At 40.7% G+C, this 27,706-nt stretch overlaps 1 protein-coding gene across 1 annotated transcript; it reads right to left on the bottom strand.

Moving 5' to 3' along the window:
• Positions 1 to 752: 752 nt before the first annotated feature.
• LOC103065747 (neurotrypsin-like) lies at positions 753 to 27,481 on the bottom strand. Its single transcript, XM_025172287.2, has 15 exons — positions 27,413 to 27,481; positions 21,355 to 21,400; positions 20,081 to 20,317; positions 18,339 to 18,462; positions 16,962 to 17,134; positions 15,679 to 15,826; positions 15,380 to 15,558; positions 15,087 to 15,231; positions 13,884 to 14,086; positions 12,430 to 12,571; positions 10,215 to 10,420; positions 8,811 to 8,889; positions 5,613 to 5,735; positions 3,981 to 4,261; positions 753 to 1,799 (listed from the first exon to the last, which is right to left on the bottom strand). Exons 1-15 carry the CDS (start codon positions 27,479 to 27,481, stop codon positions 1,489 to 1,491), a joined length of 2,466 nt encoding a protein of 821 aa, XP_025028055.1. The 3' UTR covers positions 753 to 1,488.
• Positions 27,482 to 27,706: the final 225 nt, after the last annotated feature.

Below are 27,706 nucleotides of genomic sequence, written 5' to 3'. Positions count from 1 at the left end.
CTTTGTGCTGTGGTGGCTGGCCGCAGCATGAGGCTTGAGGCGACACTCCATGATGGCAGCAGCACTGGGGCTGAAGTAGAGGCCTGGGGGTGGGGGTGGCTGGCTGAGACCGCTGAAGGCCCCGGGCCTCTACTTCAGCCCCAGCGCCACTGGCACTGCCACCTCCCCCAAGGAGTGCTGCTGTGCAGGGCGGCCAAGGGGACAAGGGGGGAGATAGGCAGGTGGGGGGAGTTGAAGAGGAGGCTCGGGGCTGGGACAGACCAAACTGGGAATGGCTTGGATTGGGGTGGGTTGTCACCTAACGACCAGTGAGATTCAGTTAACAATGGCAACGGGGACTGCCAGGATTGCCATCACTAAGCAACTAAGTAGCATCATGCTTTATGACTGCATCGCTTAGTGACAGAAATTCTGGTTCCAATTACAATCATAATTCGAGGACTACCTGTATCTACAGTTTAGACCAAAGCTCAATCTGCAGGAACAAGCCAAATTTGAAAACAAATTTAAAAGTCAAAACATAAAACAACTAGGGCAAAAAATTTTTCAGCTTTTTAAAATTCTTCTATTATTCACTTTGATAAATTCATGCTTCTGGGAATCTCTGGAGGTGGAATCTCTATGGTTTATCAGTTCAAATATATCAACTAAGGTTTAGTAAAACCATTATTAGCAATCCCATTTCAGCTCAAACAATGGTTCTAATTCTGATTTCTCAGTAGATTGTACATCAGTTTGTCAGTTCACAGAACATGTCAAGCCATAGTTATGCTTCGTCCAGTTGATACCTGAGCCAAGCAAATAGTATGCTTTGTATGAAGTTACAAATAATTTCAGATGGAAAAATAGGGGCAAACAAAATAAAGCAGTCATAGGTGGTACAATGAAAACAAATCTGTATTGTAAGAAGTGAACCGTACAGATCTTAAGAAAATTTACTTCTAGCAATATTATATCTTCCGAAACTGAGTCATAGTAGAGTTTACAGTCATTTCTATAGCATTTTTGTTCCTATGTCATGAAAAACTGTGGGTATTATAGGAGAACCTCTCTGGGACTGGCATTGTTTTTGCTTTTCAATAAGCAGAACTTTAAATAAAAATAAGGACATCAAACACACAAACATTACATTTTCCATTGCCTCATGCCCATCAGTAGCCTAAAACATCTCAGCATAGGCTTCTGTGAGAGGCAAGTGGCAAAACATGTGTCATGACATCACAGTGCAAAATCCACTTTACATTTTTGTGTGCAATGTTGCACTGCAAGTATGGAAGTGTGGATCTTGTGATGTCATAACACATGTTTCATCATTTTGGCACCATTGTGATTAGGAACAGACAGTGTTTCTTAGTACCTGCTTGCAAATTAAGTTTCAGTAGAAGCAGCAGATACTTAAATTGAAGTCATTAAATTAAATCTATGGCTCCTTGTGTGTTAAGTCCTACTTCATAAAGCCCCATGAATCTATCTTTGGGTTGACTGTTCTCATATTAGTTTGGTCACTTTCTTGATCCAAGGCACAAATTTGCTGACTTTTGTGTAAACACCAGGGGAATCTTTTTGCCCACACCCATACCCCCAGGAAGTAATTCCTAGAATTACCCATTGTGTATTTGATCTTTGACACACCAGTGGTCCTCCACTGTCACCTTGACAACTGTCCACCCGGTTGTCTTCAGAAAGGTTTCCAGCACAGAGCATACGATTAGTAAATTTCTTTCCATAACGAGACTTGCATACTTTTTTTGGGAGTAGAGGTACTGTTCCCTGGAGTAATGTCCTTGAGTAGGACCTCCCTGAAAGAAGAATAATGAATATTCATACAACTTGTTACAGAAAACAACAAAATAGGTAGAATAAATTCTTTGCCAAGGTTACAGTTATAACTTTATGCAATGTGGCTTTTAATGATTGTTCATAACGCTTTTTTTTTAAAGTTCATTTGTTTGGAACTATCCTGGGCTCCTGTTTTTTAAACGAGAAGTTCTGATTTAAAACTTTGTTTTTGTAGTTACACTTATTTATTTAAAATATTTTATCCCACTTTTTAAACTTAAAAAGCCTTCAAAAAAACTAACAAAGATAATTAAAATCAGATTTAGAATAGGATCTTTATTTCAAACAATTTAAAATGTGTAAAATACATATTTAAAACATCTATCTATCTATCTATCTATCTATCTATCTATCTATCTATCTATCTATCTATCTATCTATCCATCCATCCATCCATCCATCCATCCATCCATCCATCCATCTATCCATCTATCCATCTATCCATCTATCTATCTATCTATCTATCTATCTATCTATCTATCTATCTATCTATCTATCAATCATCAGGAAAGTAAAAATCACCAGCTCAGCTAAATAAGGCCAGGAACAAAAGGGTAGTGCTGGTGGAAAGCCAGGGCTCTGAAAACTGAGAGAGCTGGAGCCAGAACTTCAGACAGAAAGGAATTCCACCAAAATAGAGGCCAAACAAAAAGCCCACCTTTTTTATTTTAATTATTTTATTTTTATTACCTAGATTTAAAGAATGCCCTACTCTGGAAGGTTTGCATAATAAAAAGTCAGAACAAAAAATCAGAATAAATAAATTGTCACTCTAATTCATTAAATCTAGAAATACTTTAATTACATTTCTCTCTCTCTTCCCCCCCCCCCAAAGCACACTTCTTTTCAACAGTGGAATCCAGATTTTCAGATGCATGTTACACAATTTAGACAAAATAATAATTTAGATAGTACAGCTATCGGAGACTGAGAAAAATTTACACCTTGCACTGGATTCATGACCACACCAAATACATAGCTTGAAATTCTTCTAAAACAATCAAAAGGGTTCGTGAAATTAATTTTAAAAATTGTCTTACTTCTAAATTTATTAGTCTGGTATAGTGTAAGTTACAAGTAAGAAGCAGACTTATGGCATGCAATGGTTCCTCAAGCACTATATTTGTTTAATAATTTTATAACTGACAGTTTTGGTCTCTACAGGTAGACCTCATTTAGCAACTGCCTTTAAACAACCCTTTAAACAACTGCCTTTAAGCAACCATTCGCAGTTATGGGGGTGATGAAAAAGTAACTTTGCAACCAGTCTTCATACTTACGACCCTTGCAGGCCTGTAAAGCAAAAAGCTGAAGTAAAATTATAAGCACAGTTGCAGTTTCACTTAGCAACCGCTTTGCTTAACAACCAAGTTGCCTGTCCTAATTGTGTTTGCTAAACAAGGACTACCTGTATTCCAAAAAGGAAAATGATCAGAAGAGAAAGATTAGGGTAATTCTAGAATCTAGGTGGAGATCTAAGAATAATCTGAGTTTAATGTGATTATAAATAGCAAGTCTTACCCTACCTGGTGTCATCCAGATGCATCTGGGAGCACCAACATGTGTTGGCTGGAGATGATGGGAGTTGTAGTTCAACACATCTAGAGGCCATCAGCCCCAGAAAATTGATTTGTCACACTTTCTTGTTTGAAATATAAGCAGACAACTACCTAAATTAGTAGTGGTGTTTTTGAGTACAGTAATGGGTTTCCTATGGTCATTCTTTTTAGACATGACATTTTAGGCCACTGTATGTAAAATATATACATTCATATACCATGTATATCAGCACTATAATGATATATCATCACTATGTCATATTTCATATCCATCTTCCGTACCAGTGAAGCCTTCTAGTCCAAAACACACAGGCTCACAGTCTTACACAGTGACAGTTGTTAGCTGGCTGCATTTATCCCCATTTTTTAAAGGAATTTTATTTAATTTTAAGTTAATTTGGCAAAAAAGTCACTCTATTTTTTCCCCCACAGATTACTTATTCTGTACTTTAAACTCTCATCCTGTATGAGGCAGTGAATGCCCTCAAAGTTTTTCCAAAGTTGCAAATAGGGAGGACTGAACTCCTCCCAGCTCCTACTCTATGGTCCCATGTGGAAGTTATAAGGCAACCCACCACTTACCTGTATCTCCCCAGCCCGATATGACGCAAGTATTTCTGTCCATGTTAGGTTTCTGCTTCCTGACAGGGAGGCATACTGGAAAGACATGGCGGCTGAAGGAGAGACAGTTGTCCTCTTTGCCCAACATCCTGACCAGAGCAATGTCATTATCATTACTGCTCGACCGATAGTTTCTATGAAGGAGAATCTTCTCCACTGGCAGCTCTCTTTCTGACTCATCTCTCACACCAGTATGGTGGTCTCCCACCCGCAGAAGGTAGCGACGCACATCTACTCCAAACCTGCCCGTAAGAAAGTCATGAGCCAGTTAGTTTTCACTGAAGATGCTTCACCTCAGGGAGACCATTTCCTATTTCTTTCAACTAAAAAGGATCTTTTCTAAGAGGCCTTGAGTTAATTAAAAACATCTCCTCTGCCATTCTACGCCGATGAAATATAGACAATCATATAATACATTACACTTTTTAGGCAGATATTTTGGTGAAGCTAATGCATTCCTCAAGAATGTAACAGGCACTTATGAATTAGAACAGAGCAACAATCAAGTCAACCTTAAGTACTTGAGGGATACCAGAACAAGCAGCCATGCATCCAGCCACTATTGGCATACCCAGATACCCAGCTGATGCCAGCATCAATTTTCTCTTGTCAAAGTAGCTGGACTTTACTCCACATTGGCAATGAGACTAGTGAGTGGTGCTGTCTTAATCGCTTACTGCAGGGTACATCAAGATGCAATGGTTGATAGATTTCCCTGCCAGTGGGAAAATCCTTCATTGATATTGCTCTCCCTATTGCAGGCTAGGGCTGAGAAGGAGGCAAGTTCTGACCGATGGCTGGAGCAGCTGAAGAAATGAGTTTCACCTTCTGTCAGAGGGCAGGGAGGGACAGTAAATCAGGAGAAGCTTTCTCTTCCTTACCCCCTGGATCACCTGCAGTGCCTGATCCACAGGGGTTGCACCTTCTGTTACCCCACCACTGTGGATCAGGCCCAGAGGTGGGGGTATTTCCAGGTATAGTAGGAGAGGCTTCCCACGCAACCTGCCCTCATGCCACAGGAAGGACCCGGGAGGTGAGAGGATGACTTTAGGTGTTTTAGGTCTCCTTCGGATTCCCCCATACAATCTGCTGACATGCCCTCTAGGGTGCGGGTTGTGCTGATTGAAGCAAGAGGCCTCTCCCGCTTCAGCCAGCACAGCCTCCGATGTGGTCTTTGGGCAGGTCATGGGGGACTGGGCTTGATGAAGGTGGAGGAATCCCCTAGTTCATGACTCCTCACATGCCAGGAGAGGGAGAGGAGAGTAGAGGAGATGTGTCTGCATCATCCATAAGCAGCCAGTAGTAGCTGGGCAGATCCAACCCCCATTACATGCCTCATCAGCTTAGTCACCACCAAAGTGTGACGCAACATGCAGATAGTAATGTTTCTTCTGAAAAAAGGTGGAAAATATCAACTCAATTTCAGTCCATTGGTATCAGTTATGAGCTGCAGACAAGAGGAAGGATATATCATGAGGTGACCTTCAAAAACAGTTAGCTAGCTACCCTCAAGTTGAATTTAGAGAGACACGAAGAAGCTTTCTATGACATGTTCACAAACCGTGACTTAATTTTTTCCTTATTATATCTCACCTTTTGAAGCAATGTGCCGCTGTCACAACCCAACAACTGCTGATAAGTGTTGCACCACACAGCAAACGAGCATCTTTGTGAAACTCCTTCACACGCAAGGAGACTTGCCATGGCCAACTTCCCCTGAAAGAGAAAAGCAATGCAGAACACAGACCAAATGGAAAATGCTAGAATGGACTTTCATGTGGAGGTTTAGTGTGACTCTTCCACCCAGCCTCTGTTGATTTGTATAGCCTGTTATTTAAGCTGCCTTGTGTAGGCTAGTATCATTCCCTCCTAGAACAGAATAAAATGATATCAGAACAAGCAGCTATGCATGTCAGAATTGCTAATGATAATTCCTCAGGAAAGTGAAGGAACAACATGCCCAGAACCTGTATCGTACCATCAGCAAAAATGTTGTCAACAAATGTCTGGAACTCATAAAAATATCCATCTACCTAACTCTATCCATATTTCCTAGACTTCCTGGCAATTTGAACAATCCGGTCTTTTGTACACTGAATGCACATTTGCTCATTATTTTATGCCCCACTTGAAAATGCAGTGAAGATTCCAAATGGCCTGCCATCTCATTTCAGACTCAAATTATCCACTTTACTCCACATAATGTTGCTCCACTTCAGAAGAAATATTGTAAAACTGGAAATCGGCAGGGAAACATTCTGTGAGCATGCATGGAGAGGAGAGGATATAATGGGGGCTGTGAATCTTAATCCTTTTTAGAAATTTGGCACAATTTCATGTGCAGTCCAATACAGAAAGGTTAAGAGGGCTATTACTTAAATCAAGGACAGAAGTATGGCCATATGAAAACTATATACAGTATTGAGACGGTCAAAAGGGCAACTGAGGAAGGTCAAAAGTTCAATTTAAGAAGGTTAAAAGTTCAATTTAAGGTTAAACTGTCAACTTTGAAAGGTTAAAAGTTCAATGTGAAAGGTTAAAAGTTCAATTTAAGGCTAGAAGTACAATCTAATAAGGTTAAAAGTTCAACTTAGGTTAAAAGTGCAATGTTTTACTATTTGACTGTAAGTCTGAATTAAGGAGGGGCAACAGGGCATAACCAACTGGTCATAGCCTGTTGGCACCACCTTAATTTAATGGTGTATTTTCCTGCACCACGGGGCAGCTGCAGCAGCCCAGGAAGAATTGTGGCTTCTTCAAGGAGTTGCCTGCACACACAAGAAGCTCACCTATGTTCCCCTCAAAGCTCTTTTTGCTTGGATCCAAATAAGGGCACATCGCTAGTGGAGTATTTTGTGACCTACCCACACCTAAAACCCGATCCTCCTCCTATCCACAAAGTTTGCCTTCAGAATTGTAAAGTAGATTGGCTCAGTTTCCTTCCTGCATTGTTTTCTTTATTCAGCTGTTATTCAGTTTAACAGAAACACTTCTGCTCCAAAACCTTTCCAAAGCTGAGGTTTATTTATTTTTATTTATTTTTATATAAAATAATAATATAAATAAAATAAATATTTATTTTTAGCACTTCAGATCATTCTTTATTTTAAAAAAAAGGTTCCAAAGTGGCTTACAAGGTTTATGGTAAAACAGTCAGGTTTACCATTAAAATATATATATTGACATGCAAACACACATACAGAGAGACACACACATTCATATTCTTTATCTGGAGGTTCAGCTAATAAAAGTAAAATCTCTTTTAAGTCATATTAGACTCCATGACCCTTTCCACATAGTTTCTTGGCAACAACATGAGCATGATTTTCTACTGCCTTGTGAGGGAAAGCAGTGTGCCTGGTCCACGAAGGAAACAACAGATGACCATCGTGAAGATGCTGAGTAGACCAAGGGGGCAGCAGGGGCACATTCTCAGCTTCAGAGAAACCTGCACAAAATCTCGTGGCTCAGCTGCAACATTAGCTAGTTATTGCTGTCCTTACGGTGGTCATAGCAAAGCACTTACATATCTCTACTTCCATTAAACCTTGAGTTTTGAATAGTCTTTTCAGGGGGTGAATGGGCTATTAAGCATTGGCTCTGCTAGGTTTGTGGTAGGACCCACAAAGCTTTTTGGTGACAACTCGATTTACTATAGACAGAATTCCTTGATACATCTTCTGTGTCCAGGGTACTTTCTAATCCAGTAGCCAGAGGATGTAGATAAAATGCTTGGAAAATAGCCAAGATAGCTCTCTTTTTCTTTGTTATTATCATAAATCCAAGATGGAGGTAGGGAATATCTGGGTAGATTCACCCTGACTCACCCAAGCTCACCCAACTTGCTTTTGTGCTTAAGGGAGGACTAGAACCTGGGTCTCCTCATTCCTAGTCCAGCCCCTGAGCCATTACACCATGGTAGCTCAGTCAGGGTTCTCCCTAGATCAGATATGTATGTGTTTAAGATCTCAGAGTATGTTCCATGTGTATCAAAGGAGAGGTTTGCTCTAGGGCTCCACTGATGAAATATCCTCCCCACAGAAATGTAGTTAATGTGAACTTTATTACCTATTCTGGAGCTATGTGAACACTTTTTCATTTGCCCAGGCCTTTTAACATATTGATCCACCATTTTATATTGCTCTGTCTTTTCACTTGTTTTATGCTAACCTTCTTTTCTATTTTTGTTGCGTACATGGCTCTGATAGCTTTAGATGAAGGGTGGTCTGAAAATTCTCCCACGTACGCTTTTCAAAAGTTAAAACATAGAAAGAGGAAAGGCTTAACAAATGCCCCAAGTAAATGATGTAAACCTATGGGGAGGTTTTACCATTTTAAATGAACTATAAGCCACTTTAGCAAAATTTCCTTTGAAGGATGGAGGTTATACAGATTTTAAATAAATAAATCAGATAGATGGAGACCAAGAAATCCCTTCTCTATCTACTTCTCCCAACCCTGAAGGAATGAACGGCCTTTCTCCAACTGGGGCTTTTTATGTATTAAAAAATGCAGAACCCCCAAAGCACAGGGTGAGTGATTTCTCCCTTTCACCTAATGGTACAGGCTTCCGTATCTTACAAAAGAACTGGCAGCAGCTGTAAATATTACACTGTTCCGCCATTTGGAGAAGGTAATTCATGACAAGATATGCTTTTAAGAGTGCCCTCTAGCTTCAGCTCTTTCGCAGAAAACAGGTTTATCAAGATATATAAATATTTGAGGGCTGCTAGAAGTAAACAGGTGAAAATGAGCTGATAACTGTTCTGTGATAAGAAGCAAGCAAGGTACCTGGGGGATTTGTTTCCACCAATTATCCTTCTGTTGCGGTGCTGAGCCAAACGAAGACCGCATAGGCCAATATTGGAACCTGCCAATAAAGCCAAAATGATTAGGTTTGTACTCTCCTGCGACAATGCTGGTGCAAGAATCACACTTTGATATGCTGTAAGCCTCCAGTCGATTCTTGTCCTTAAATGGTGGGAAGAGAATTAATACAACTACAGTAGTTTGTTCCTAAAACAGTCTTTGTTAGATCTTTACTTTCCTACAACCATTACAGTGCTAAGAGATTAAACATGGAAATAGCAACATTATCATATTCTTGAAAGAAAGAAAATCTTGGCTGTATTACCCTCCACAAAGAAAGAGTAGAAAGAGAAAAAGATATGCAGATGAAGCATATACAATGTCCAATTTTCTCACTTTTTCAACCTAGAGTTATCAACTTTAGCTAAAAGCAATATTTTCTGCCTAAACAAATGCACTTACGATATATATTTTCAAATGTTCTATCTCTACTTGCCAGAAGCTACGTTCCAAGTAAGGCATGCAAATTTCTCTCTCTCTCCCTCTCTCTAACAAATAAGATACTGTATTTATAATGCATTCTGGAAGGGCCTTCATTTTTCCAGAACTCCACAGGAACTGTAAAGACTAGATCCCAGGACAGAAGTTTTTCCTTCATGAAGGCCCTTCCAGAATGCATTTTAAATACAGTATCTTATTTGTTAGAGAGAGATTCAAAGTAAGAACTTGGAAGTATTTAATTGAAACAACAGGTTTTACATTCAGGCAACTATTTCATGTAGGCCTTGCAGTTCTTTCTCTTTTTTCCTCTATTGACACTAATTTCCTTTTCCCCCAGGATCCACATTTTAAAGAAAGAGCCTTAGTTTTAAAGGGTTAGATTTATTTGCCTAGTTGTACCACCAGGTTATTGCCAGCCAGCCTAGTACTGTTCTTTCAGATGGACTCTAGTTCTCCAGGAACTTGGTCAAAAGCTTTTTCAGCCCTTTTGTGAGATCTTGTTTTAAATGGGACTGAGTTTGATGCCTTCCACAGGCTAAGCCCATCCTGAAACCAGCAGATGCTGAACTTCTTCTCCCTCCGAATGCCTAAAGTTCAACAACACTGGCAGCATGGACATGGCATCAGTGCCCAGAGAATACTTTAATCCCACAGGCATGTAATTTCCATGCTTGATTTTTGTTGACAAAAAAATAGCAGTTGGACCATACAGAGGCTGCAGATCAAAGCCAAAGGATATGGAAAGGGCCTTCTTTAATCATTTCTTTCCATACTGTTTCCTGCCACAACTGCCCCCATTATATGCCTCTTACTTGCAACAACTCAGCATGAATTTCTGGAAGCCCAGTTTTCTGCCCAACAAGGCATGAGTAACATGAGACTTACCATAATTTCTTATAACTTGGCTCTCCTTTCCCATGTAGTCACACATCACACCTGCACTTTTCTTCTGCCAGCAATTGTGTTGACCACTTTTATGGACGATGCACTCCCCCAAGGTGTGCTCAGTGCCAGAGCATTCCACATTGTCCAGGTGGACGGGTGCATGCCATGCATCTGAATAAGGCCTACTGGTGGCTACAGCAGTACCACTGGAAGGGGAGACTTGCTTAAATTAACCAGGAAGTCACTACAGGCTAGGAGCATGCACAGAACCAGAAAAGGTTTTATTTCAAATCTGAAATAAACATTATGTGCCAGAGGTTCTGACGATCTACTCTGGATAAGCCACGGTTTGGCAGAACTGGAACCCAGAATGCTTTGCTTATTTTTGGATTTCAGACTGAAAAACAAATACAACCTGCTTAAGACAAAACCATTCAAAAACACTGCTTGAGAGATCTGTGGTCAGACCGAAACATATTTTTGGTGTTTTGTTCACTGCATAGAACAAAATAAGACTGTGTTATTCTGGGCAGAAATTGAGGCACTGGGAGAGGGAAAACCCCAATGACATCTCCAGCCATGGAGAGGCCTAGGAGGCATCTGGGGAGACCTGGGGAACCAGGAAGATATGCTGGTGTGGGGTATTTGTGTAATAGGCTGTGAGAATAACCTTGAGGAACAGAAGGAAAAGCTGCAGCCAAGGCAATGGTCAGAGAAGAGAAATCTGAGTCCAAAGCAGGAATGTAATTTGAGAAAATGGCTGACTTGCCCTTAGGATAAAGGCAGGGAGGGGGGAGGCACATTTAGAGTTGCAAGATTCTGTTACTGTAGCCCTATAATAAAAATAGTTTTAGTATTCATAATTTTGGTGTTCAAGTCCAACCTGAGAGAGCTGACAATTGGCAGCAATGGCTGAGGGGAGGGAGGAAGGGAGAGGACTGGCCTGTAGGCCATGCTGGGAACTGCCAAGGGGACAAGGGGCACAGGCACCAGCTCTTGGGCAAGGAATAGTTGTACATCCCTGCAACAGGCTAATCTCTCCAGTCCCCTCCACACCTAGGCATGCAACCCAGGCAGGCCACTAGCAGAAGGGAAGCACCAAAGGGCCATGGGGCACCTTAGATCAGTGTTTCTCAACCTTGGCAACTTTAAGATGTGTAGACTTCAACTCCCAGAATTCCCTAGCCAGCCATGCTGGCTAGGGAATTCTGGGAGTTGAAGTCCACACATCTTAAAGTTGCCAAGGTTGAGAAACATTGCCTTAGACTAACTGGAAAAGCTTGCCGGGGCTGCCGGACATTCTCCTCGGCTGATGTGAGTGAACCAGGCAGTGGCTGGCAAAAGGGTTAATTCTTGAAGGGGTCACATAATCAGGTCGAATGGCAGTTAGGAGAACAGCAGGTCCAGGGAGCTTGGTAGAAGCAGCAGGACAAAGGCCTGTGCCTGGAGAAGAAGGGCACTGGGTACACCTGAGCCTGTCTGGCACAAGGCACTGGGAGGTGGTGCAGGTTGGCCTGAAGCCTCCCCTTCACAACAGGACCTTATCAGCTCCCCCAAGTTGGAAATCCCTGTGCAAACAAAGAAAACAAGCACAGGTTCATAAGACTTCAGTGGCCTGATGCTGATCCTCGTTTACTAAGGAAGGAAACAGCAAATTGCAATATTCATGCAAAGTCCATCCCAAAGGTACACTCTGTATCTTGTCTCTATTCAGTCACAGAGCAACTCAAACTTTAATAATAGACAACTGTGGTCTATTGGCAACCAAGATGCACAAAACTGTACTTGCATATTAAACCACATCCTGAAGTTATTGCTGCAAATAAAGGGCAAGGATAACATCCAGCCCCTTAAGTAGTTCCACCAACTTCCATAATGAGCATATCCGTGGCGAGGGTCCCCATTTTCCATTTGACTGAGAGCTACACTTGCATGCTGTTAATTAGAGTGAAGCCTGCTGAGGGCCACACTGTAAAACCGGGTGGGACAGGACCCATCCTGGGGGGCCAGGGATTTTAAAGGGTGAAATGGGTGTTTTAGTTCTCAGGGCACCCAATTTGCCTCTTAATGCCTCCCAAATGCCAACAGTTTTTTTTAAATAGAACTTGGCCACCACTCTTAGCAAACTACACCATTCTAAAGGCATGTGTTGATACCCAGGAACTGACTTTACATAAGCCACTTTATCTTCAAGAGAATCTTGCTGTCCAGTTACCTGTAGCCCAGCTGCCTGCAAACCACAGCTGCGGCGCTCTCTGTCCAGCCTCCAGCACAAATTCTGCCCCACCGTCCATTCAGGAAAATCTCTACGTGGCCTTCGTTGGTGCTGTCCCCATCCACCAGCCGCACCAGAACCCCTGTAGGTTAAAGCTGTACTTTAAGAAGTACAGAAGGAGCTAATTCTGAACTAAACTCAGGAATGACTTATAAATAAGATAATCTGAAGAGACAACAAGATGATATACTCAGTAACACTGCCAAGATGGAGAGGGCCATGGACAAGGTAGGCATTTTGTGATACAGTACAATTTAGAAGGAAGGCAAGAACCAGGGGAACTTATGCAGCATTTGGAGGGGGGAACAGGGATGTGGGGCCCTGGATTTGTACCAATTCCTGCATCCCAAAAAGCCCAACTATGGTGCTGAGGAAGGAAAAAATCTGGAAGTCACTCTGAAATACTAACTCCCCACACATACCACCGAACTTAGTTCTTTTAAGGGATTAACTCACGGCCAAAAACACATAGGAGGTGAGGACAAATACTTTGACACACCCACCACTGTTTTCTGATATACCCAAACTACATGCAATTCTTCCACCTGCCCCAATGACATACATGTCTAATGCATACATGTCTAATTTTTGCAATAAAATATATATTTGAAGCAAAATAAGTGAACCTGGTCAGCCACCACCTTACCTTGCCATCTGTCAGGGCTGGAGAAGTTGCCTGAAACAATAGACAGGAAGAGACAGAATTCAGTGTCCCTTACCTGCTGATATTAAAATTAAACTCCATCCCTCCATCTTATATGTGAAGAGGACAGACAAAAGAATGAACCCGCAGAACACCCATTATCACAACTACAGATGAAGACATCAGTGACAAGGAACAATATTTTGTGTGCGTGGTCTGTTATTATTGCAATTATTTCTTCTCTAAACAAGTTTTTATTTTATTTGTGTTCATGATTACTGGCAGTTTTACAACTTAATGGCAAAGTGTGTGTTTCCATATTGCCTTGTTCTATGGAAGTTGGATATCAAAATATAATCCTTAAATTGAGCTTGTCTGCTGGTGACTACATGGACAGGCACAAGTAGTTTTCATGGAACAGAATGTTAATGGTTTGCCACAGACTTCTTCCAATATATCTATATATTTTCCTTCCTTTCCAGTCAAGACAAAAATGCTGTAATTCTCATGTGGTCTCCCATCCAAGGACTTAACAGGGTTGACCCCATTTAGCTTCTGAAATGAGACTAGTTCTACTACATGCTGCCCTCTGTTGCGGCGTATCATACTTGGCCTGCCCTATTTTTAAAAAGAACAGTTTTTAAGATCTCAGTGGCTGCACAGTTCAGAATCCATGTCCTCAAGGGCCGAGGGACATTGGCTTGCCTTGTCACTACATTCTCCCATCTTTGGATGAGACATAGCTCCCTACCGGTTTTATCTTCAGTGATTCTGTCGCTAATCAGGGAACAGTGGATTCCCACATCTTCCTCATGTGAGCAGTCGTGTTGACCCCAGTTACTATGGGGACAGTCAATCAGAGATGACTCCATGCCTATGCAAGCCACATCATCCAGCAAGATGAAACCTTGGCCTGGTGCAAATTCACCCTTTGATGCCAGCCTGGCAGGGCCACTGAAGAAAGAAAGCAAAAAACAGACTGGTAACTTTTGTTCTCAGAACCCCCTTCAGAGGCTAATCATCTTAACCAGCAAGGAATCTTTATTCTTTGGAAGGAAATCCATAAACCCAATTTAAAGAAGAATCACATTTATAAAGTGGAGGCACTTCTTTGCATGAGTTCCTTCTCAAGACATTAGAGCAGTGTTTCTCAAACTTAGCAACATTAAGATGTGTGGACTTCAACTCCCAGCCTTCTCCAGCCAGCATGTTGGGTGGAGAATTTGGGAGTTGAAGTCCACACATCTTAAAATTGCCAAGGTTATGGAACACTGCATTAGAGGATGTTACAAAAAATCCTTCTGGATCCTGCAAATACATGTATATGAGCTGATAGGAGACTATGAATCAACACCCACATACAAGCAATATGAGCAGTTAAAAAAAGCATTTTATTTTTAATTAATTCCATTTTAACAAATCATTGGAACTTCTAGGTGGAACTGCTTGGACTAAATATAACAGAACCTAATATTCCTCCTTTAGTACTCTAATCTCCTTTTTCTTCCAATCTTTTCCTCTTTTTCTAACATCTGGAAGCAAAGATTTACCTTTTTATGTATATTAAACATACCTTATTTTTCATAATTAAAAACAGTGTTAATATTAATCAAAATTATGGGTTTTTTAAGATTGAAAATATTTTAAATTGATATTCTTGATGGCATTTCACATTTGAACAAAACAGAAAATCTGCACTATTTCCAGCTGAGGGACAAGAAAACAGGCCCCAAACTTTGATATTCCTCTTTGATTATGAAAGTGATGCTGTCCTCTTGTAATTATACACATTTTGGCATAATTCAGATATTGCACCGTGTTATAGTCAAGACATTTGTGACCATCAAAACAGAAAAAAGTTGAAATTAATTTGCAAACAGTGACATTTTGGCAACTGATGATAGTCAATTGTTGGTCTTGTCTTTTAAAAAGGAAGTAGTCTTTTCTCACTTACCTGAAGCCCAGCTGTCTGCAAGTAACTTGGGCATTGATACCTGTCTTCCAGCCGTCATCACAAACACATCCCCATATTCCATTGTGATAGATCTCCACCCTTCCTTCACTTGGATGGAGGCCTCCTGCCAATCGGATTGTTCCTTCTGCTTGGTTGCAAGAGATACAAACCGAAAAACAATTAGTAAAAAACCTGAAAGTTTCCTTCTGTACCATTTTCAGAAAAGGAACTCATAATGGCTGCCTTCAAACAAGCTATGTATTCACTAGAGAAGTTAATAGGATAATCTATACCTACAAAGGGGTCACAGATTACCCCTGCATCTTCAATATGGTCACAGTTGTGTTCTCCCCAATCACTCTTCTTGCATTGGTCCAGTGAAAGCTCATTGCCTGAGCATTCTACTTCATCCAGCAGGATTGGGCCTGAGCCCTTCCCAAAGTGAGCCCAAGACACAGCTCTTGAGATTCCACTGGGAAGAAGACAAAAACATACACCCTGAACTGATGCACAGGAGAGAAAACACTGCTTTGAACAAGAGCTAGGAGGTAATAGTTTTGCACTCATAAGTGTCGTCATTCAAAGAGACTACCTGAGATCCAACTGTCTGCAAACCACTTCAGCATCTTTGTCATCCCACTGATCATCACAGATGGTGCCCCAACGGCCATCACGATAAACTTCCACTCGGCCCTCAAAGCTTTTCTTGCCCCCCACCAGACGAAGCGGAGATCCTATAGCTGCTTATCAAGAACAACAAGAGCAATCAGCCAACCAAGAAACACAATCCAGAATAATTCTAGTGATTACGCACAATGAATCCTTTCAGCTACTACCACAAATCCTTTTGCTTGACAACATGAGTCATATTATTTTGAATATATACCAGCTTGATCTATCCGCAACATTTTAGGGGATAGGAGGACACTCACATATCCATCACTGGGTCAATGAATTCATTCCTTCTGAGTAGCACACCATTGCTAAACAATCATTTTATTTCCCTAGATTCTGAACAAAGGATCAAACACCACATTCACCTAAACAAAATGGCAAAATAATATTTTTTAGCAGATTCTGAGTGAAAAATGTGTGCCTGTTTGGTCTGGAAATGTTTATCAGCAATTAAACATTTAGAGTTCATCATATGCACAATTTCCCCAATTTTGCTGGAGACCATCAATTTTTGGACCAGAGCACCTATGAAGAGAAAAGTTTCAAAACTTGTATTGCATGTATTATGCCAGATGATTTTTTGGCCTGAAATAACCATGGTGAGATCCAGAACAGTACATAAAATAATTGAAACCAAGATGTTAAAACTGTGCTGTTTCTCCAGTGACAGCAAGCAAAGATGGTCTTCAGATAGGCAGATTCATTTCTTTCATATTTTTTTTCATCACGGTGCTTTATGCTCAGAATCAACTTGCAGGAGCAGGTGAGATGAGTCAAGATGGTGGCTGCATCCATATGATTGAAGCCCTGCTCCTTTTTACATGCATTATGACATGCATAAAAGGGGAGGGGTTTTGATCAACTGATTTCAGACACCATCTTGACTCTTTTAAGCCCCGTCCTCCTCCACAGGTGTCTGTAGAGCAGCACAGAGATGATCTTGGAGAAGATATGTGGTAACCATTAGTAAAATATGAGCTTAGCCCAGGAAAACAAAGTGCAAGAAAGAAACTCCAGCTTGCCCTGCCTTGATTCTCTTCTAGAATCCTTCTAGGATCTTCTCGAAGGGCTGACAATGCCCCTCTACCAAAAAACATTCTTTTGCAGTTTTGCCTTGCTGCAGCAAAACTTCCCAGGATTGTTGGTTTTCTGTTTTGCTGAAAGAAATGGAAAGAAATCTGTGTTTATCTTCAGGTTTACCTTGAGAAGACCCACAAGTGGCTCCTGCAGTTCCCTGGATACAAGCTCTGAACATTTCTTGGTAATTGCACTGGGACAGCATCTTCTCATCCCCACGACAGTTCGTAGACTGAAGATGGAAGGGCAACAGCTCCAGAACGGAAGGACGCTGCCTTAGGGCTGTGCCAGTTTCACTGTCCAAAAGTAAAAAGTGCAGTGACTCCACAGATGATAATAGGCCATGTTAGGGTATAGCGTTTTTCCACAGCTTTCCAGCAAGATCAGTTTAGTAGCTTTGCATTTCTGCACAAGGATCCCTAGTACTGGGCTCCCTTCTCTTGGGCTATGTCTGGCACTATAGCCAGCTGGCCAGGAGGGTCACAACACAAGCCTTCTTCCAGATGGAGTCCTGAATTAGGAATGCAGCATGAGGCTTGGAAAATTTACCTTAAAAATTTAGACTGGTTAGACTCAAACAGAGTTGTCTGGCTTCCTTGACCTAATTCCACTCCATAAAGAAATTAAGCTAAAGGTTTGGAGGAGAAAAGATGAAAGAGACACCACCACTCCAGCAGGGGAAGTGCAAAAAAAGAACAAGATAATTGTTGTTGCAAGTGTGTCTCAAAATGCCAGGCACATGTAGAGGAGTACAGAGATAGCCTTGACAAAGATATGCAGCAACCATTAGTTCATCATGAGCTCAGCCCTGGAAAACAGGAAGGCATGAGAAAGAAACTCAAGATTGGCCCACCTTGACTCTCTTTGATATAAGAGGAAAGGAAGGGGAAATACTATCAGGCTTTCAAGATTCTGTTACTATAGCCTGTATCAATAAAGTGGAGTTCTAGTATTTCTTGTGGTGCCTGTTCCTGATCTGGTCTACCTCAAAGGGCTGATATCACAGCCCCTTTCCCCACGGTCCCCTCCTCTTGGTTCTTGCACCTGCTTGACAGGAGGTAGTGCCAAAAAGGGCGTCCTTGCTATCTGGCAACAAATGGAAGGGCTCTTTTTCTTCTCTGCTGTTACCTCCTCCTCGCCACTGCCACTGTCTGACAAAAGATAATGAGTAAGGAGGAGTTTTAAGGGGCAGCAGCCCAAAGTGCTTATGTACTGTTCTAGGAAGTTTTTTTTCAGTGGAAGCCCCAACCACACAGTTGGTGCAAGAAGCTGGTAGAAGCCCCTTCTAATCAGTTTCATGCGTTAAGTACCGTATATATCCTCAAGCTGGTTTATGGCATATATTTAATGCAATATGCTTTTATCATTCTGGTCACTTCTGTGTTGCTTGTATCATTTAATATGTTTGATTTCTGTTTTTAAGGCTACTTTTGATTTTCAAGAGGGTTAATTTCTCTTGAGAAAAAACAGAGGTGGCTCAATCCAGTGACATGTTCCTACCTCAGCCCCAGTTGTCGGCATACCACACTGGCATCCAAGTCTGTCCACTCATCACCACAGATCATGCCCCACAGCCCACTGTAGTATAATTCCACCCTGCCACCTTCCTTCAGTCGCACAGAACCTGTCAGAGCAAAGAGACCAAAAGAATAAGGTCAACAAAATCTCCAGAAGGTTAAGTAATGCCCTTCCCAAAGGAATCAGGCTGCTTTCTTCTTCTGCCAGGGATGATGGAGGAAATTCTGCAGGACTTGGGAGGACATTGTCACAGATTTTTACTCAATGTTTTCTATGCAATATGAGAAGAACATCAGCTGATCGTTGCACAGCAAAATCAGTGCTAGCTTCTTTCTATCAGTAGTAAATCACAATGTCGGGATTCTTAATAAAGCCAAAGCCTTGCTTGGACTTGACCTTTCCATGTTTTTTTATTATATTTATATCCCATCTCATTCAACATTTTTGCTCTCATGCAATGAAAAGGTTGCATTGGAAAGAAAGGGGTACACTGTTTTCAAGTGGAGAAAGTGCAGCTAGAGGAATGTAGTTGCAGATGCTCCAGGGAAGATGATTCCTTGAACCTCTATTTGAGCCACTGAGATTACTTCCTAACCACTTTACATTCATCCATCCTTCTCTAACTTTGTCTCCATTCTCAAGGAAAAGATATCAAATAGCTGCCCTCTCGTAGGACAAAATTCAGTTGGAACCTATTGCAGCAAGGCTCAGAAGGATGATGGTCTCAATCTTCCTCTCCCAGAATCCCTTGGAGTCCACATCTTCTAACCCAGTGTTTCTCAACCTTAGCAACTGTAAGATTTGTGGACTTCAATTCCCAGCTGCTGGCTGTGGAATTCTGGGAGTTGAAGTCCACATGTCTTAAAGTTGCCAAGGTTGAGAAACACTGCTCTAGCCCCATGGCCTGCCTTGGCATCTGGCTGGTGGTTCTTACTGCCACCACCTACCTTTTAGGGAATGCCTTCCCTGAAATCCTCCTCCCTAACCCACAATTTCATTAAATTTATGACAATTAAAAAGGGAAAAATAATGGTCATATCATATAGTCACCCACAGGGACATTTCCCTGTGTGACTCATGTAAAATAGGGGAATGGCTTCAGTCATACTGTTGTGAATATCATCTTCACTTTTTTGAACACCATCCCTCCCAAGAATGCTCCTGTGCGATCAATCTCCTTCTTATACTTTTATGAGAGGTCTAAATGTTATTCTATTTCTTCCCTCTTTCTATTGTTTCTCCTACCATTTCCTTTCCAGAGAGAATCCATTCAGGAGGAGGAGATAGATTAATTACCCAATACATTTTCTATGTAACACTAAGTGCCTTCTGTTTGGATTTTGGGTACTCTGATCTCCATTCCAGAAAATCTGAATTCTTAACCTGGAAGCAAGCCCCTGTTTAAGCAAGTTGCTCCTTCTTCTTCTTCTTCTTCTTCTTCTTCTTCTTCTTCTTCTTCTTCTTCTTCTTCTTCTTCTTCTTCTTCTTCTTCTTCTTCTTCTTCTTCTTCTTCTTCTTCTTCTTCTTCTTCTTCTTCTTCTTCTTCTTCTTCTTCTTCTTCTTCTTCTTCTTCTTCTTCTTCTTCTTCTTCTTCTTCTTCTTCTTCTTCTTCTTCTTCTTCTTCTTCTTCTTCTTCTTCTTTTAAAGCATTCCTAACATTTTCTCTTTAACTCCTCCTTTTAGAATACTTTATGCCCGCCCCAAATTTAGCCTGTGATGCTTACCCTGGCTACAATCACAGTTTGCCCAGCCAGTTGCTCCAGAAGAGAGTTGGTAGAAGCACCAAGGGGTGGCTCCCCCATCTGGATTCCTGCAGTAGTTGTGGTTTCCTAATCCCCGATTTGGATACTGCTGGATGTAATCAGGGAAGTCTGACCAGTTTAAGCAAACTGACCCAGAGGTTGTTGTGGTGAGGCTTCCATTATAGTATCCAGAAGGTTCCATGTCACAGAGAGCAAATGCTGAAAGCAGAAGAGAATGTTCAGGTTTAGTCTGGTTATCAGTTTGGGTAGCATGTCTGATGGCAAGTTATTATCTTTTGTTCTTCTCCTTCCCTGGAGAGTCTCTCGCTCTCTCCAACCTTTCCTCCTTTTCTGGCTAAACCTGGTCTGGAAGACTACCAGCAACAAGGTCTTTGTAAATGACTCTCCTGAAATGGAAAGGCCATGATAGGACATCACTGCAGAATTGACATTTAGGATATATAGCATATGGTCATCTGGACAAGTAGACATATTTATTATCTTGATGTGGGTTACTTCCTTCTAAAACATTAGGCACTAAGGACATTTAAATTCCTTGATCTGAATACTTTATGTAAATGGTTGTTTATTTTATAAAATTTTATATAAGGAGGTGTCAATGGAGGGCGCTGAAGTTTGGCAATAAGATATTTTGCTAGGTGTTCCACTCTAATGTCTGAAATTTCCATCATCATGACCTAATTATTTCATCAGTCCCATAAAGCCAAAGCCCAATGATGCAATATGAGCTCTGTATGTCAAAAAGGAAAAGGTCGCTGTGTAACCTCTCCAGAAATAAAGATTCAGGCAACAGATCTCTTTCTTGCTATTGGGCTAGAAGCCCAGATAATTAGCTCACCTTGGTATAAGAGACCATCACAGGCACAGCTACTATTATCTGGACTGTAAAATTCTGGAGCTAAATGCTAGCAAAGAAATACAGAAAACTCTTGACTCTTTTGCTGCTATCTCGTAGTCATTCAGCATGCTTCATTGATGCCAGTTTGGTCTTTGGGCTAAAATAGGTCCCTCATTCTAGCTTCATATTTGCTTTGAAGACTGGATGCGGAAGTTTCAGGATGCTAAATCTTGGACTCAGTACAAGACTGTCTTGGCCACATCATACAATACACAAAACCCAGATAACATGTTGATGACATAATCACAGAGTCATTTAAGGGAAAAATGATCTTCAGTAATATGAAGGTGATATACTTACTTGATAGTATTAGAAACAACATCACTTAAATTCTTACCTGCATTCTGCAAATGATTCTGACTGGACTGGGATCCTAAAACAGACTGGGGGTGGGTAAGGTAGAAGAAAGAACAAAAGCAAACAGATTATCACTCCATTATATAAAAATTGAGCTGATAACTGCCCATTTATCTTAAAAGAGCACTTTTTATATAGCACACAGGCTATGGGGTTTCTGACTCTAGAAGTCTCACTTCTTGTGGGGCTGTGGCTCAAACTTCACCTAGTTGAAGGATCTGGCTGAGACTCAGCTGGGATCCTGGGCACTAGGTACTTGGGCTTAGTGTAATTGATGGGCTAACCCCATCTTACTTGAGCTGTTCTAGAGGCAATTTACAAGAGTGAGTTGCTGCCCAAATCATCTCTTAGAACACCCAGAACTTGTATAAAAACCTCCAGGATGTCTTAGAGATAGAGACATGAGTCTGTGCCACATGATTTCTCAAAACCACCAATCAAAATGTTGTTACAGTATTTCATTGCAGGGGTCCATGCAGGGAAGGGTCAAAAAGTCAAGATGGGGCCCACACATATGCCCATGCATCCATTTATAGCATCCTGAAATAAAGAGAATTAAAAGAATCTAAAGGATATCAGTCAATTCTCCAATAATTCTAGAAGACAAAAAAGTGTACAATTTTCTTGACCCAATATGCTTGGTCATAAAGATCAAAACTCAAACCAAATGTACTGAATGGGTTTTGAGCATCCGATGATGTTAAACAACATGGAGTGTTCTGCCTTAGTTGCCATCAGTGAAGAGACACTGCTAATGTACATACTAAAATATTGTGGTAAATTAGCAAAGAGGCAGATCTGTGTTCTCCTAAGTGGCTTGATACATTTTGCTTGAAGAAAGGAGATAAGAAGGGAGATTGAAGGTGCTTAGGAAAAGGTGTGATCCATTCAAATTCTGGCAAAATCTGGCCAGATAATATTACTGCTCACTGGATTTATAGACTGTTGATGGACCAAAGATTGCTCATCAATTGCTCTTCAGCATGGATTAAAATGAGAACTGTGATGTTGCAGGTTGAGGAGTTATTTATAAATTAATCTTGAGGAGATCTTATCAGGTTTTTGGAACTCACCTAACTGGATAAAAGAACTAAGATGAGGATCTAAATGTTTTATTTGATCACAAGCCCAGCATACAGTACACTAATATAATTCTATACTTGTATAGTGTGTACCAGTAGTAACAATATCACTAGAACGTATGATCCAGGACACTTCTGCATAGAGACTTTGCAGCACTCCAGAATGAGCTCCAGATGTGTGTGATCTCATGCTGTCATTCGCATTTAATAGATGAGTCAATTTATTTCTGCTTTACTCTGGTGCATTTGAAATTACACAAATGGTGATCTTTCCATTTCCAATGCTGCAACTCTGTAGAGCTTGAGGTCAGACCATTTTTCTCCAAGGAGCTTCTTCCCACTCCTGCCATAGCATTCAGCTTCTGTAGCATTTTGCCAAAGCACTATTCTTTCATGGGTGTTTCAAATCCAACAGAGGGATAAAACCTTGGCAGTTTCACAACGTCCTACAATTTGACACAGTTTTTGTTTGCATATCACCAAATGCGCGCACACTCCGCGAACTGAACATGCAGAGCAGAGAGGAGCAGAGCCCTGCTTAAATGAAGCTCTTTGCACCTTCTTCGGGATCCTCTGGAGAGAGCTCTGAGCTCAGTGGAAGTGAAGATGGTCACGGACTGGCTTTGAACTGCTTCTGTGGGATTGGACAGTAGGAACAGTGGTGGGGTGGAAGTGCCTGGGCTACCAGATCTGACCTATGAAAATTGTGAGCAAAGAGTTAAGATTTTCCTATGCCACTTGACTGCCATCTAGTGGTTGTCTAGAGGTTTACAGCTCTGTCAGGGTTTCTTAAAGTTTGGTCTGAGGACTCCTGGGGGTTGTCCAAGGCCCTCTCAGGGCGTCCATGAAATCAAAATTGTTTGCCAGATATTAAGGATATTTGCAAAAATTTAAAACAATGTTATTCTGGTCATTATATTTTTTTATTTGTCAAAAACTATAGTGTTTTTTTCATGAAAATATTTTGAATCAAAATATCACCCATTAATATCTAATGGGTTTCATATTGTTACGTTTACATGTTTCAATAAATAAATATTGCATCAGTTTTAATTTTTAATATGGTAAATATAACCCATACAAACAAAAGCTCTTTTGGGGTCCTCCATAATTTTTAAAAGTGGGAAGGGGTCCTTAGAACAAAAAGTTTAAGAAACACTGCCCTGAGTGATTTTAAAAAGGCAATCTAAGCAAATATTAAAATACATCAGCCAAGCTAGGAAAAACCAGGAACCTTGGAGCAGATCACCTTTCAGAGCTTTGCCATGTCTAATATATACCTACGGTTTCCTGAGCTTTCTTGGTAACACCCCATTTTGGAGCCAAAGATGCTTTGAAGATGATTAAAACTTTCTAATAAATTAGTCCTATTCATAAACCATTTAAGCAATAATATACTTTACCTGAAATATAATGTAACTGAGAATTAGAATGGTGTATGAAACATTAATCCTTAGTTAATATTACACCGTTCAGTGAGAGCTAACAAAGATGGACATTTCCAGCAATCAATAGTATTTGAGTTTTCTAGATTATTTCAGTTAGCATCAGTTTAGAATAATTGTTCTGCAATTTGTAGTAAAGATATCTAACTAATTACTGTAACTGTACTGTGTTGTGCATCTAATAGACTTCAGCCAAGTCTGTTAACCAAGTTAATCTGCAACCCACATGAAAAACAGGTAGAGCTTTGATTGCGCCATTGTGGCCACTACCTTGACTTTTTGACCATACCCAGTGGATATCCCTGTCAAGCTATGTGGATCTGGGCATACCTAGGCATCACCTTTCATAAGTGCCTTGTATGGAAAACACATTTAGCCACCATTTTAGCAACTGCCCTGAGCACAGTGGGGGCTATTTTGAAGTTTTTCTATTCCAAAGGAGGGCAGCTGGTCAGCCCTGCAGTTAAAATATTCCAAGGTAAGGGGATAGCCCAGATGCTGTATGGGGCTGAGATCTGAGGGTGGGATGAGAAGCTTATTGCCACTGGAAGCAATCCAAAGCAACTTCATAGGAAGACCTTGGGACTCCCCCAGGGCACCCCTGCTGCTCATCTAAGGATGGAGGTAGGCTTTCTGAAAGGGATGCCAATAAGGGTGCTACAGTACAGATATCTAAATGTTCATCTTGGTTTCATCACTATAAAAAATATAGAAGGCTCTCCCAGCATCTGGTTAATATTGCCAACATCCCACTGAGAAAGGTTTTTACAGCCCTTCCCTTGCAGACCATGACTTCAGCATATCTTGAAGGGAGATTTTGTAAGCGTCTCTGTCTCTGAGGTGCCAGTCACGTTGAGGACATTATTCACGACAGCACATCCTCCGCTGCCCCATTTATGATGAGATCAGGGCCAAATTATTGATGGTAGGTGAATTCAAGGGCGTGGACCCCAAACAGTTGAATTATCTTCTTGCAGACGTGTTTCCAGCTGTTAATGGTCAGGTTGCTACAATTGCCTTGTCATCATTTAAACTTAGAAAGAGAATTTTAAGTTCTTAATTGTAGTCCTGGCTTTATTTTGCTTTGACGTCTTTATACCTAACACTTTTTAATTACTTAAGTTATTTTATTATTAACTTATTAAGTTGGGCAACAAGTCCTTGTCCAGGGGAGCTTCGCACTTCTGTGGGTGAAAACTCACAGGCGTTTCGTAGTACTGTATAGTCTCCATTGCAATAGTGTGTAGAGATCCATTAATCCGCATTCAGAAAGGATATCATAAAGCTTGCCATCTTTTTACATTTTGTTTCATATATGGATTATTGTTAATTAAGTTAGACTATCCAGTTTTCCAGTACTATATAACATTCAAAGCCATTTAATATTTGTATTTCTTTTGTACCATTATGTTGCTAGCACAATTATTATTTTGAATAAAGTATAAAAATATAAATACAATTGTATTGCATGTTTAAAAAATCATAAGCACACACATCCAAGTTCTGCTATTCCTCCTTTGTTAACTCCTCCCATGCAATTGCGACATCTCTCTGGATGACGTGGGGAAGGGGGAATGACATCCTTGTACTGTTTTATAGACATACACACAAACACACAGTGCCTACAAGTATACTGTCCTCTCCTGTGCTCTCACAGAAAAAAGATTTCTTAAACTCTGAATATGAAGGATGAGCAGAGTGATAGTGCCGTGGTACAGAACTACTTTCAAAACTACAAATGTAGTGTCTTTAAATTCCAGCCTAAAGAAAAAATAAAAATGTTTATTAAAAAGGCTCAGAACAACTTTAGCTGTTATGAGCGAAAACAGGCAAGGGCTGATATCAAACCTGTTTCCCAATTCTACAGAAGCGAAGTGCTATAGAAGATCAATCTTTTTTGAGGTTTGCATGACTAATTTGCTTTTTCTGTCCAAAACAGATTACTCCCATTCAGAGAAAAAAACAAAGGACAAAAGAAAGATAAAAGTAAGGATGCTGATGTCATCTGGGTACTCCATGAAATTGCTCTCAAGTTACTCCCATTCAGAGAAAAAAACAAAGGACAAAAGAAAGATAAAAGTAAGGATGCTGATGTCATCTGGGTACTCCATGAAATTGCTCTCAAGAAGCATGCATGCTGCATGTTAAAAGGTCTGTCTGGAAGCAGCTAAAGAGGTGGGAAGAAATTTATGACTTAGCTGGAGGACCTTCCAATCTTGCTTTCTTAAGAACCTACAGTCAGTGTTTTCCTTTTTGGAAATCTCTGTAAAATCTTTTAAAATAAAAAGCATGAGTCTTGTAGGCTGTTTCTCATCAAAAGGAATGTGAAGCAGTAAGAAGACGTACTTAAAAGAATACTGAATTTTTGCAATTTAAATGTCTGTAAATGTGTGGAAGCAGACAAGATTGGAAGGGCCCGTTCCCAGCCTTTTCCTTTATACAGATCACTATGTTGTCATCACAAACTGTCACAAACTGTGATGGGTCAAAAAGATGGTGTCTGTGGCCACAATGCATATGCTATCCCTTAGTGGCCTGGCCACAATGCATATCCCTTAGTGGCCTGGCGTTGCTGCCTTGAACCATCGGCCTCCTGGATTTTTTCCCTTTTATTTTTGTGAATGTGTATTGTTATAGGTTTTAATTGTATATTTATTTATTGTTTTAACGTGTTGTGAGCCGTCCAGAGTCCCCCATTGGGGGGAGATGGGTGGGAGACTAAATAAATAAATAAATAAATAAATAAGCTAACTGCTTGGAGGAATCTGTGGAACTCCCCAGTAAATAAATATATTTTAAGTTAAATGGTGGAAATCTCAAGAGACCATCATATTTACAGTATTTAAAAGTTTTTGCTGCTGCTAGAGATCTTGTGAGACTTTGAAAACGAATGCTAAAATCTTACAAGATTTGGTGGTCTCTTGGGATTCTGCTCGTATGTTTATATATTAATGTTAAAAGTTAGAAGGAGAGCTAGTAATGATGTAGTGGTTAAAGCACCAGACTAGAAACCAGGAGATTGTGAGTCCTAGTCCCACGTTAAGCACAAAGCCATCTGGGTGACCTTGGGCCAGTCCCTCTCTCTCAGCCCTAGGAAGCAGGTGAGTGCACATCACTTCTGAAAATCGTGCCAAGAAAACTGCAGGAACTAGTCCAGGCAGTCGCCAGGAGTCAAGAATGACTCAAAGACACACACACACACACACACACACAAAATTGGAAGTGACCTCAGAAATCATCTAGACCAATCTCTTTCTCAATGCCAGACATCATAATACAAATGATATCTATTATAGCACTCCCAACAGATGGCCACTGCCAAACAGTTCTCACCATTAAGAGATTCTTCCTGATGCCCAGCCCAAATCTCCTTCCTTTTAATTTAGACCCACTGCTTCTTGTCTTCTCTTCTGGGACAACAAAGTCAACCTCACATTTTCTCATCATCTGTACTAGAATTTCATGAAGACTGTCAAATGCTTTGTAGTATGTGAAGGTATTAGTGTCTTACCTTTATCAGCACTACACTCATGGACCACATGTTGGAACCATTGTGGCAGGTGATCCCAACATTCAGCATTGTGAAAGTGGCCATACAGTATACAGATTGGGTGAAACTACAACACATGCTTTACTGTAACTATTAGTATAGACTTAAGAACACATGGTTGCTCAGCATACCTGTGTGTTTTCACTAACCATACTCAGTAAATAAAAGTAAAACTCATGACTGTTGGACCATTTTAAAATCTCTAGAACTTGGAGACAATAGTAGGTAGAAATCACCTAAAACGTGATCAAACCT

This window comes from Python bivittatus, unplaced genomic scaffold, assembly GCF_059951505.1.
Source record: "Python bivittatus isolate LINGU-HERP-01145 unplaced genomic scaffold, Pbiv_v1 ctg000050_np1212, whole genome shotgun sequence".
NCBI classification, from domain to species: domain Eukaryota; kingdom Metazoa; phylum Chordata; class Lepidosauria; order Squamata; family Pythonidae; genus Python; species Python bivittatus.
The sequence above is the reverse complement of the archived record's forward strand: the minus strand, read 5'-3'. Positions and strand labels throughout refer to the sequence as shown.

What these genes read in the sequence shown, in the direction of transcription:
- LOC103065747 (XM_025172287.2), bottom strand. Translation starts at nt 27,481, where the DNA reads ATGCTGAATGTTGGGATCACCTGCCACAATGGTTCCAACATGTGGTCC. An exon ending in TGCAGACAGCTGGGCTTCAG is followed by an intron (nt 14,087 to 15,086) that starts GTAAGTGAGAAA and finishes TTCTTTCTTCAG; the next exon opens with TGGCCCTGCCAGGCTGGCAT. An exon ending in ATCGGGCTGGGGAGATACAG is followed by an intron (nt 1,800 to 3,980) that starts GTAAGTGGTGGG and finishes TTCTTCTTTCAG; the next exon opens with GGAGGTCCTACTCAAGGACA.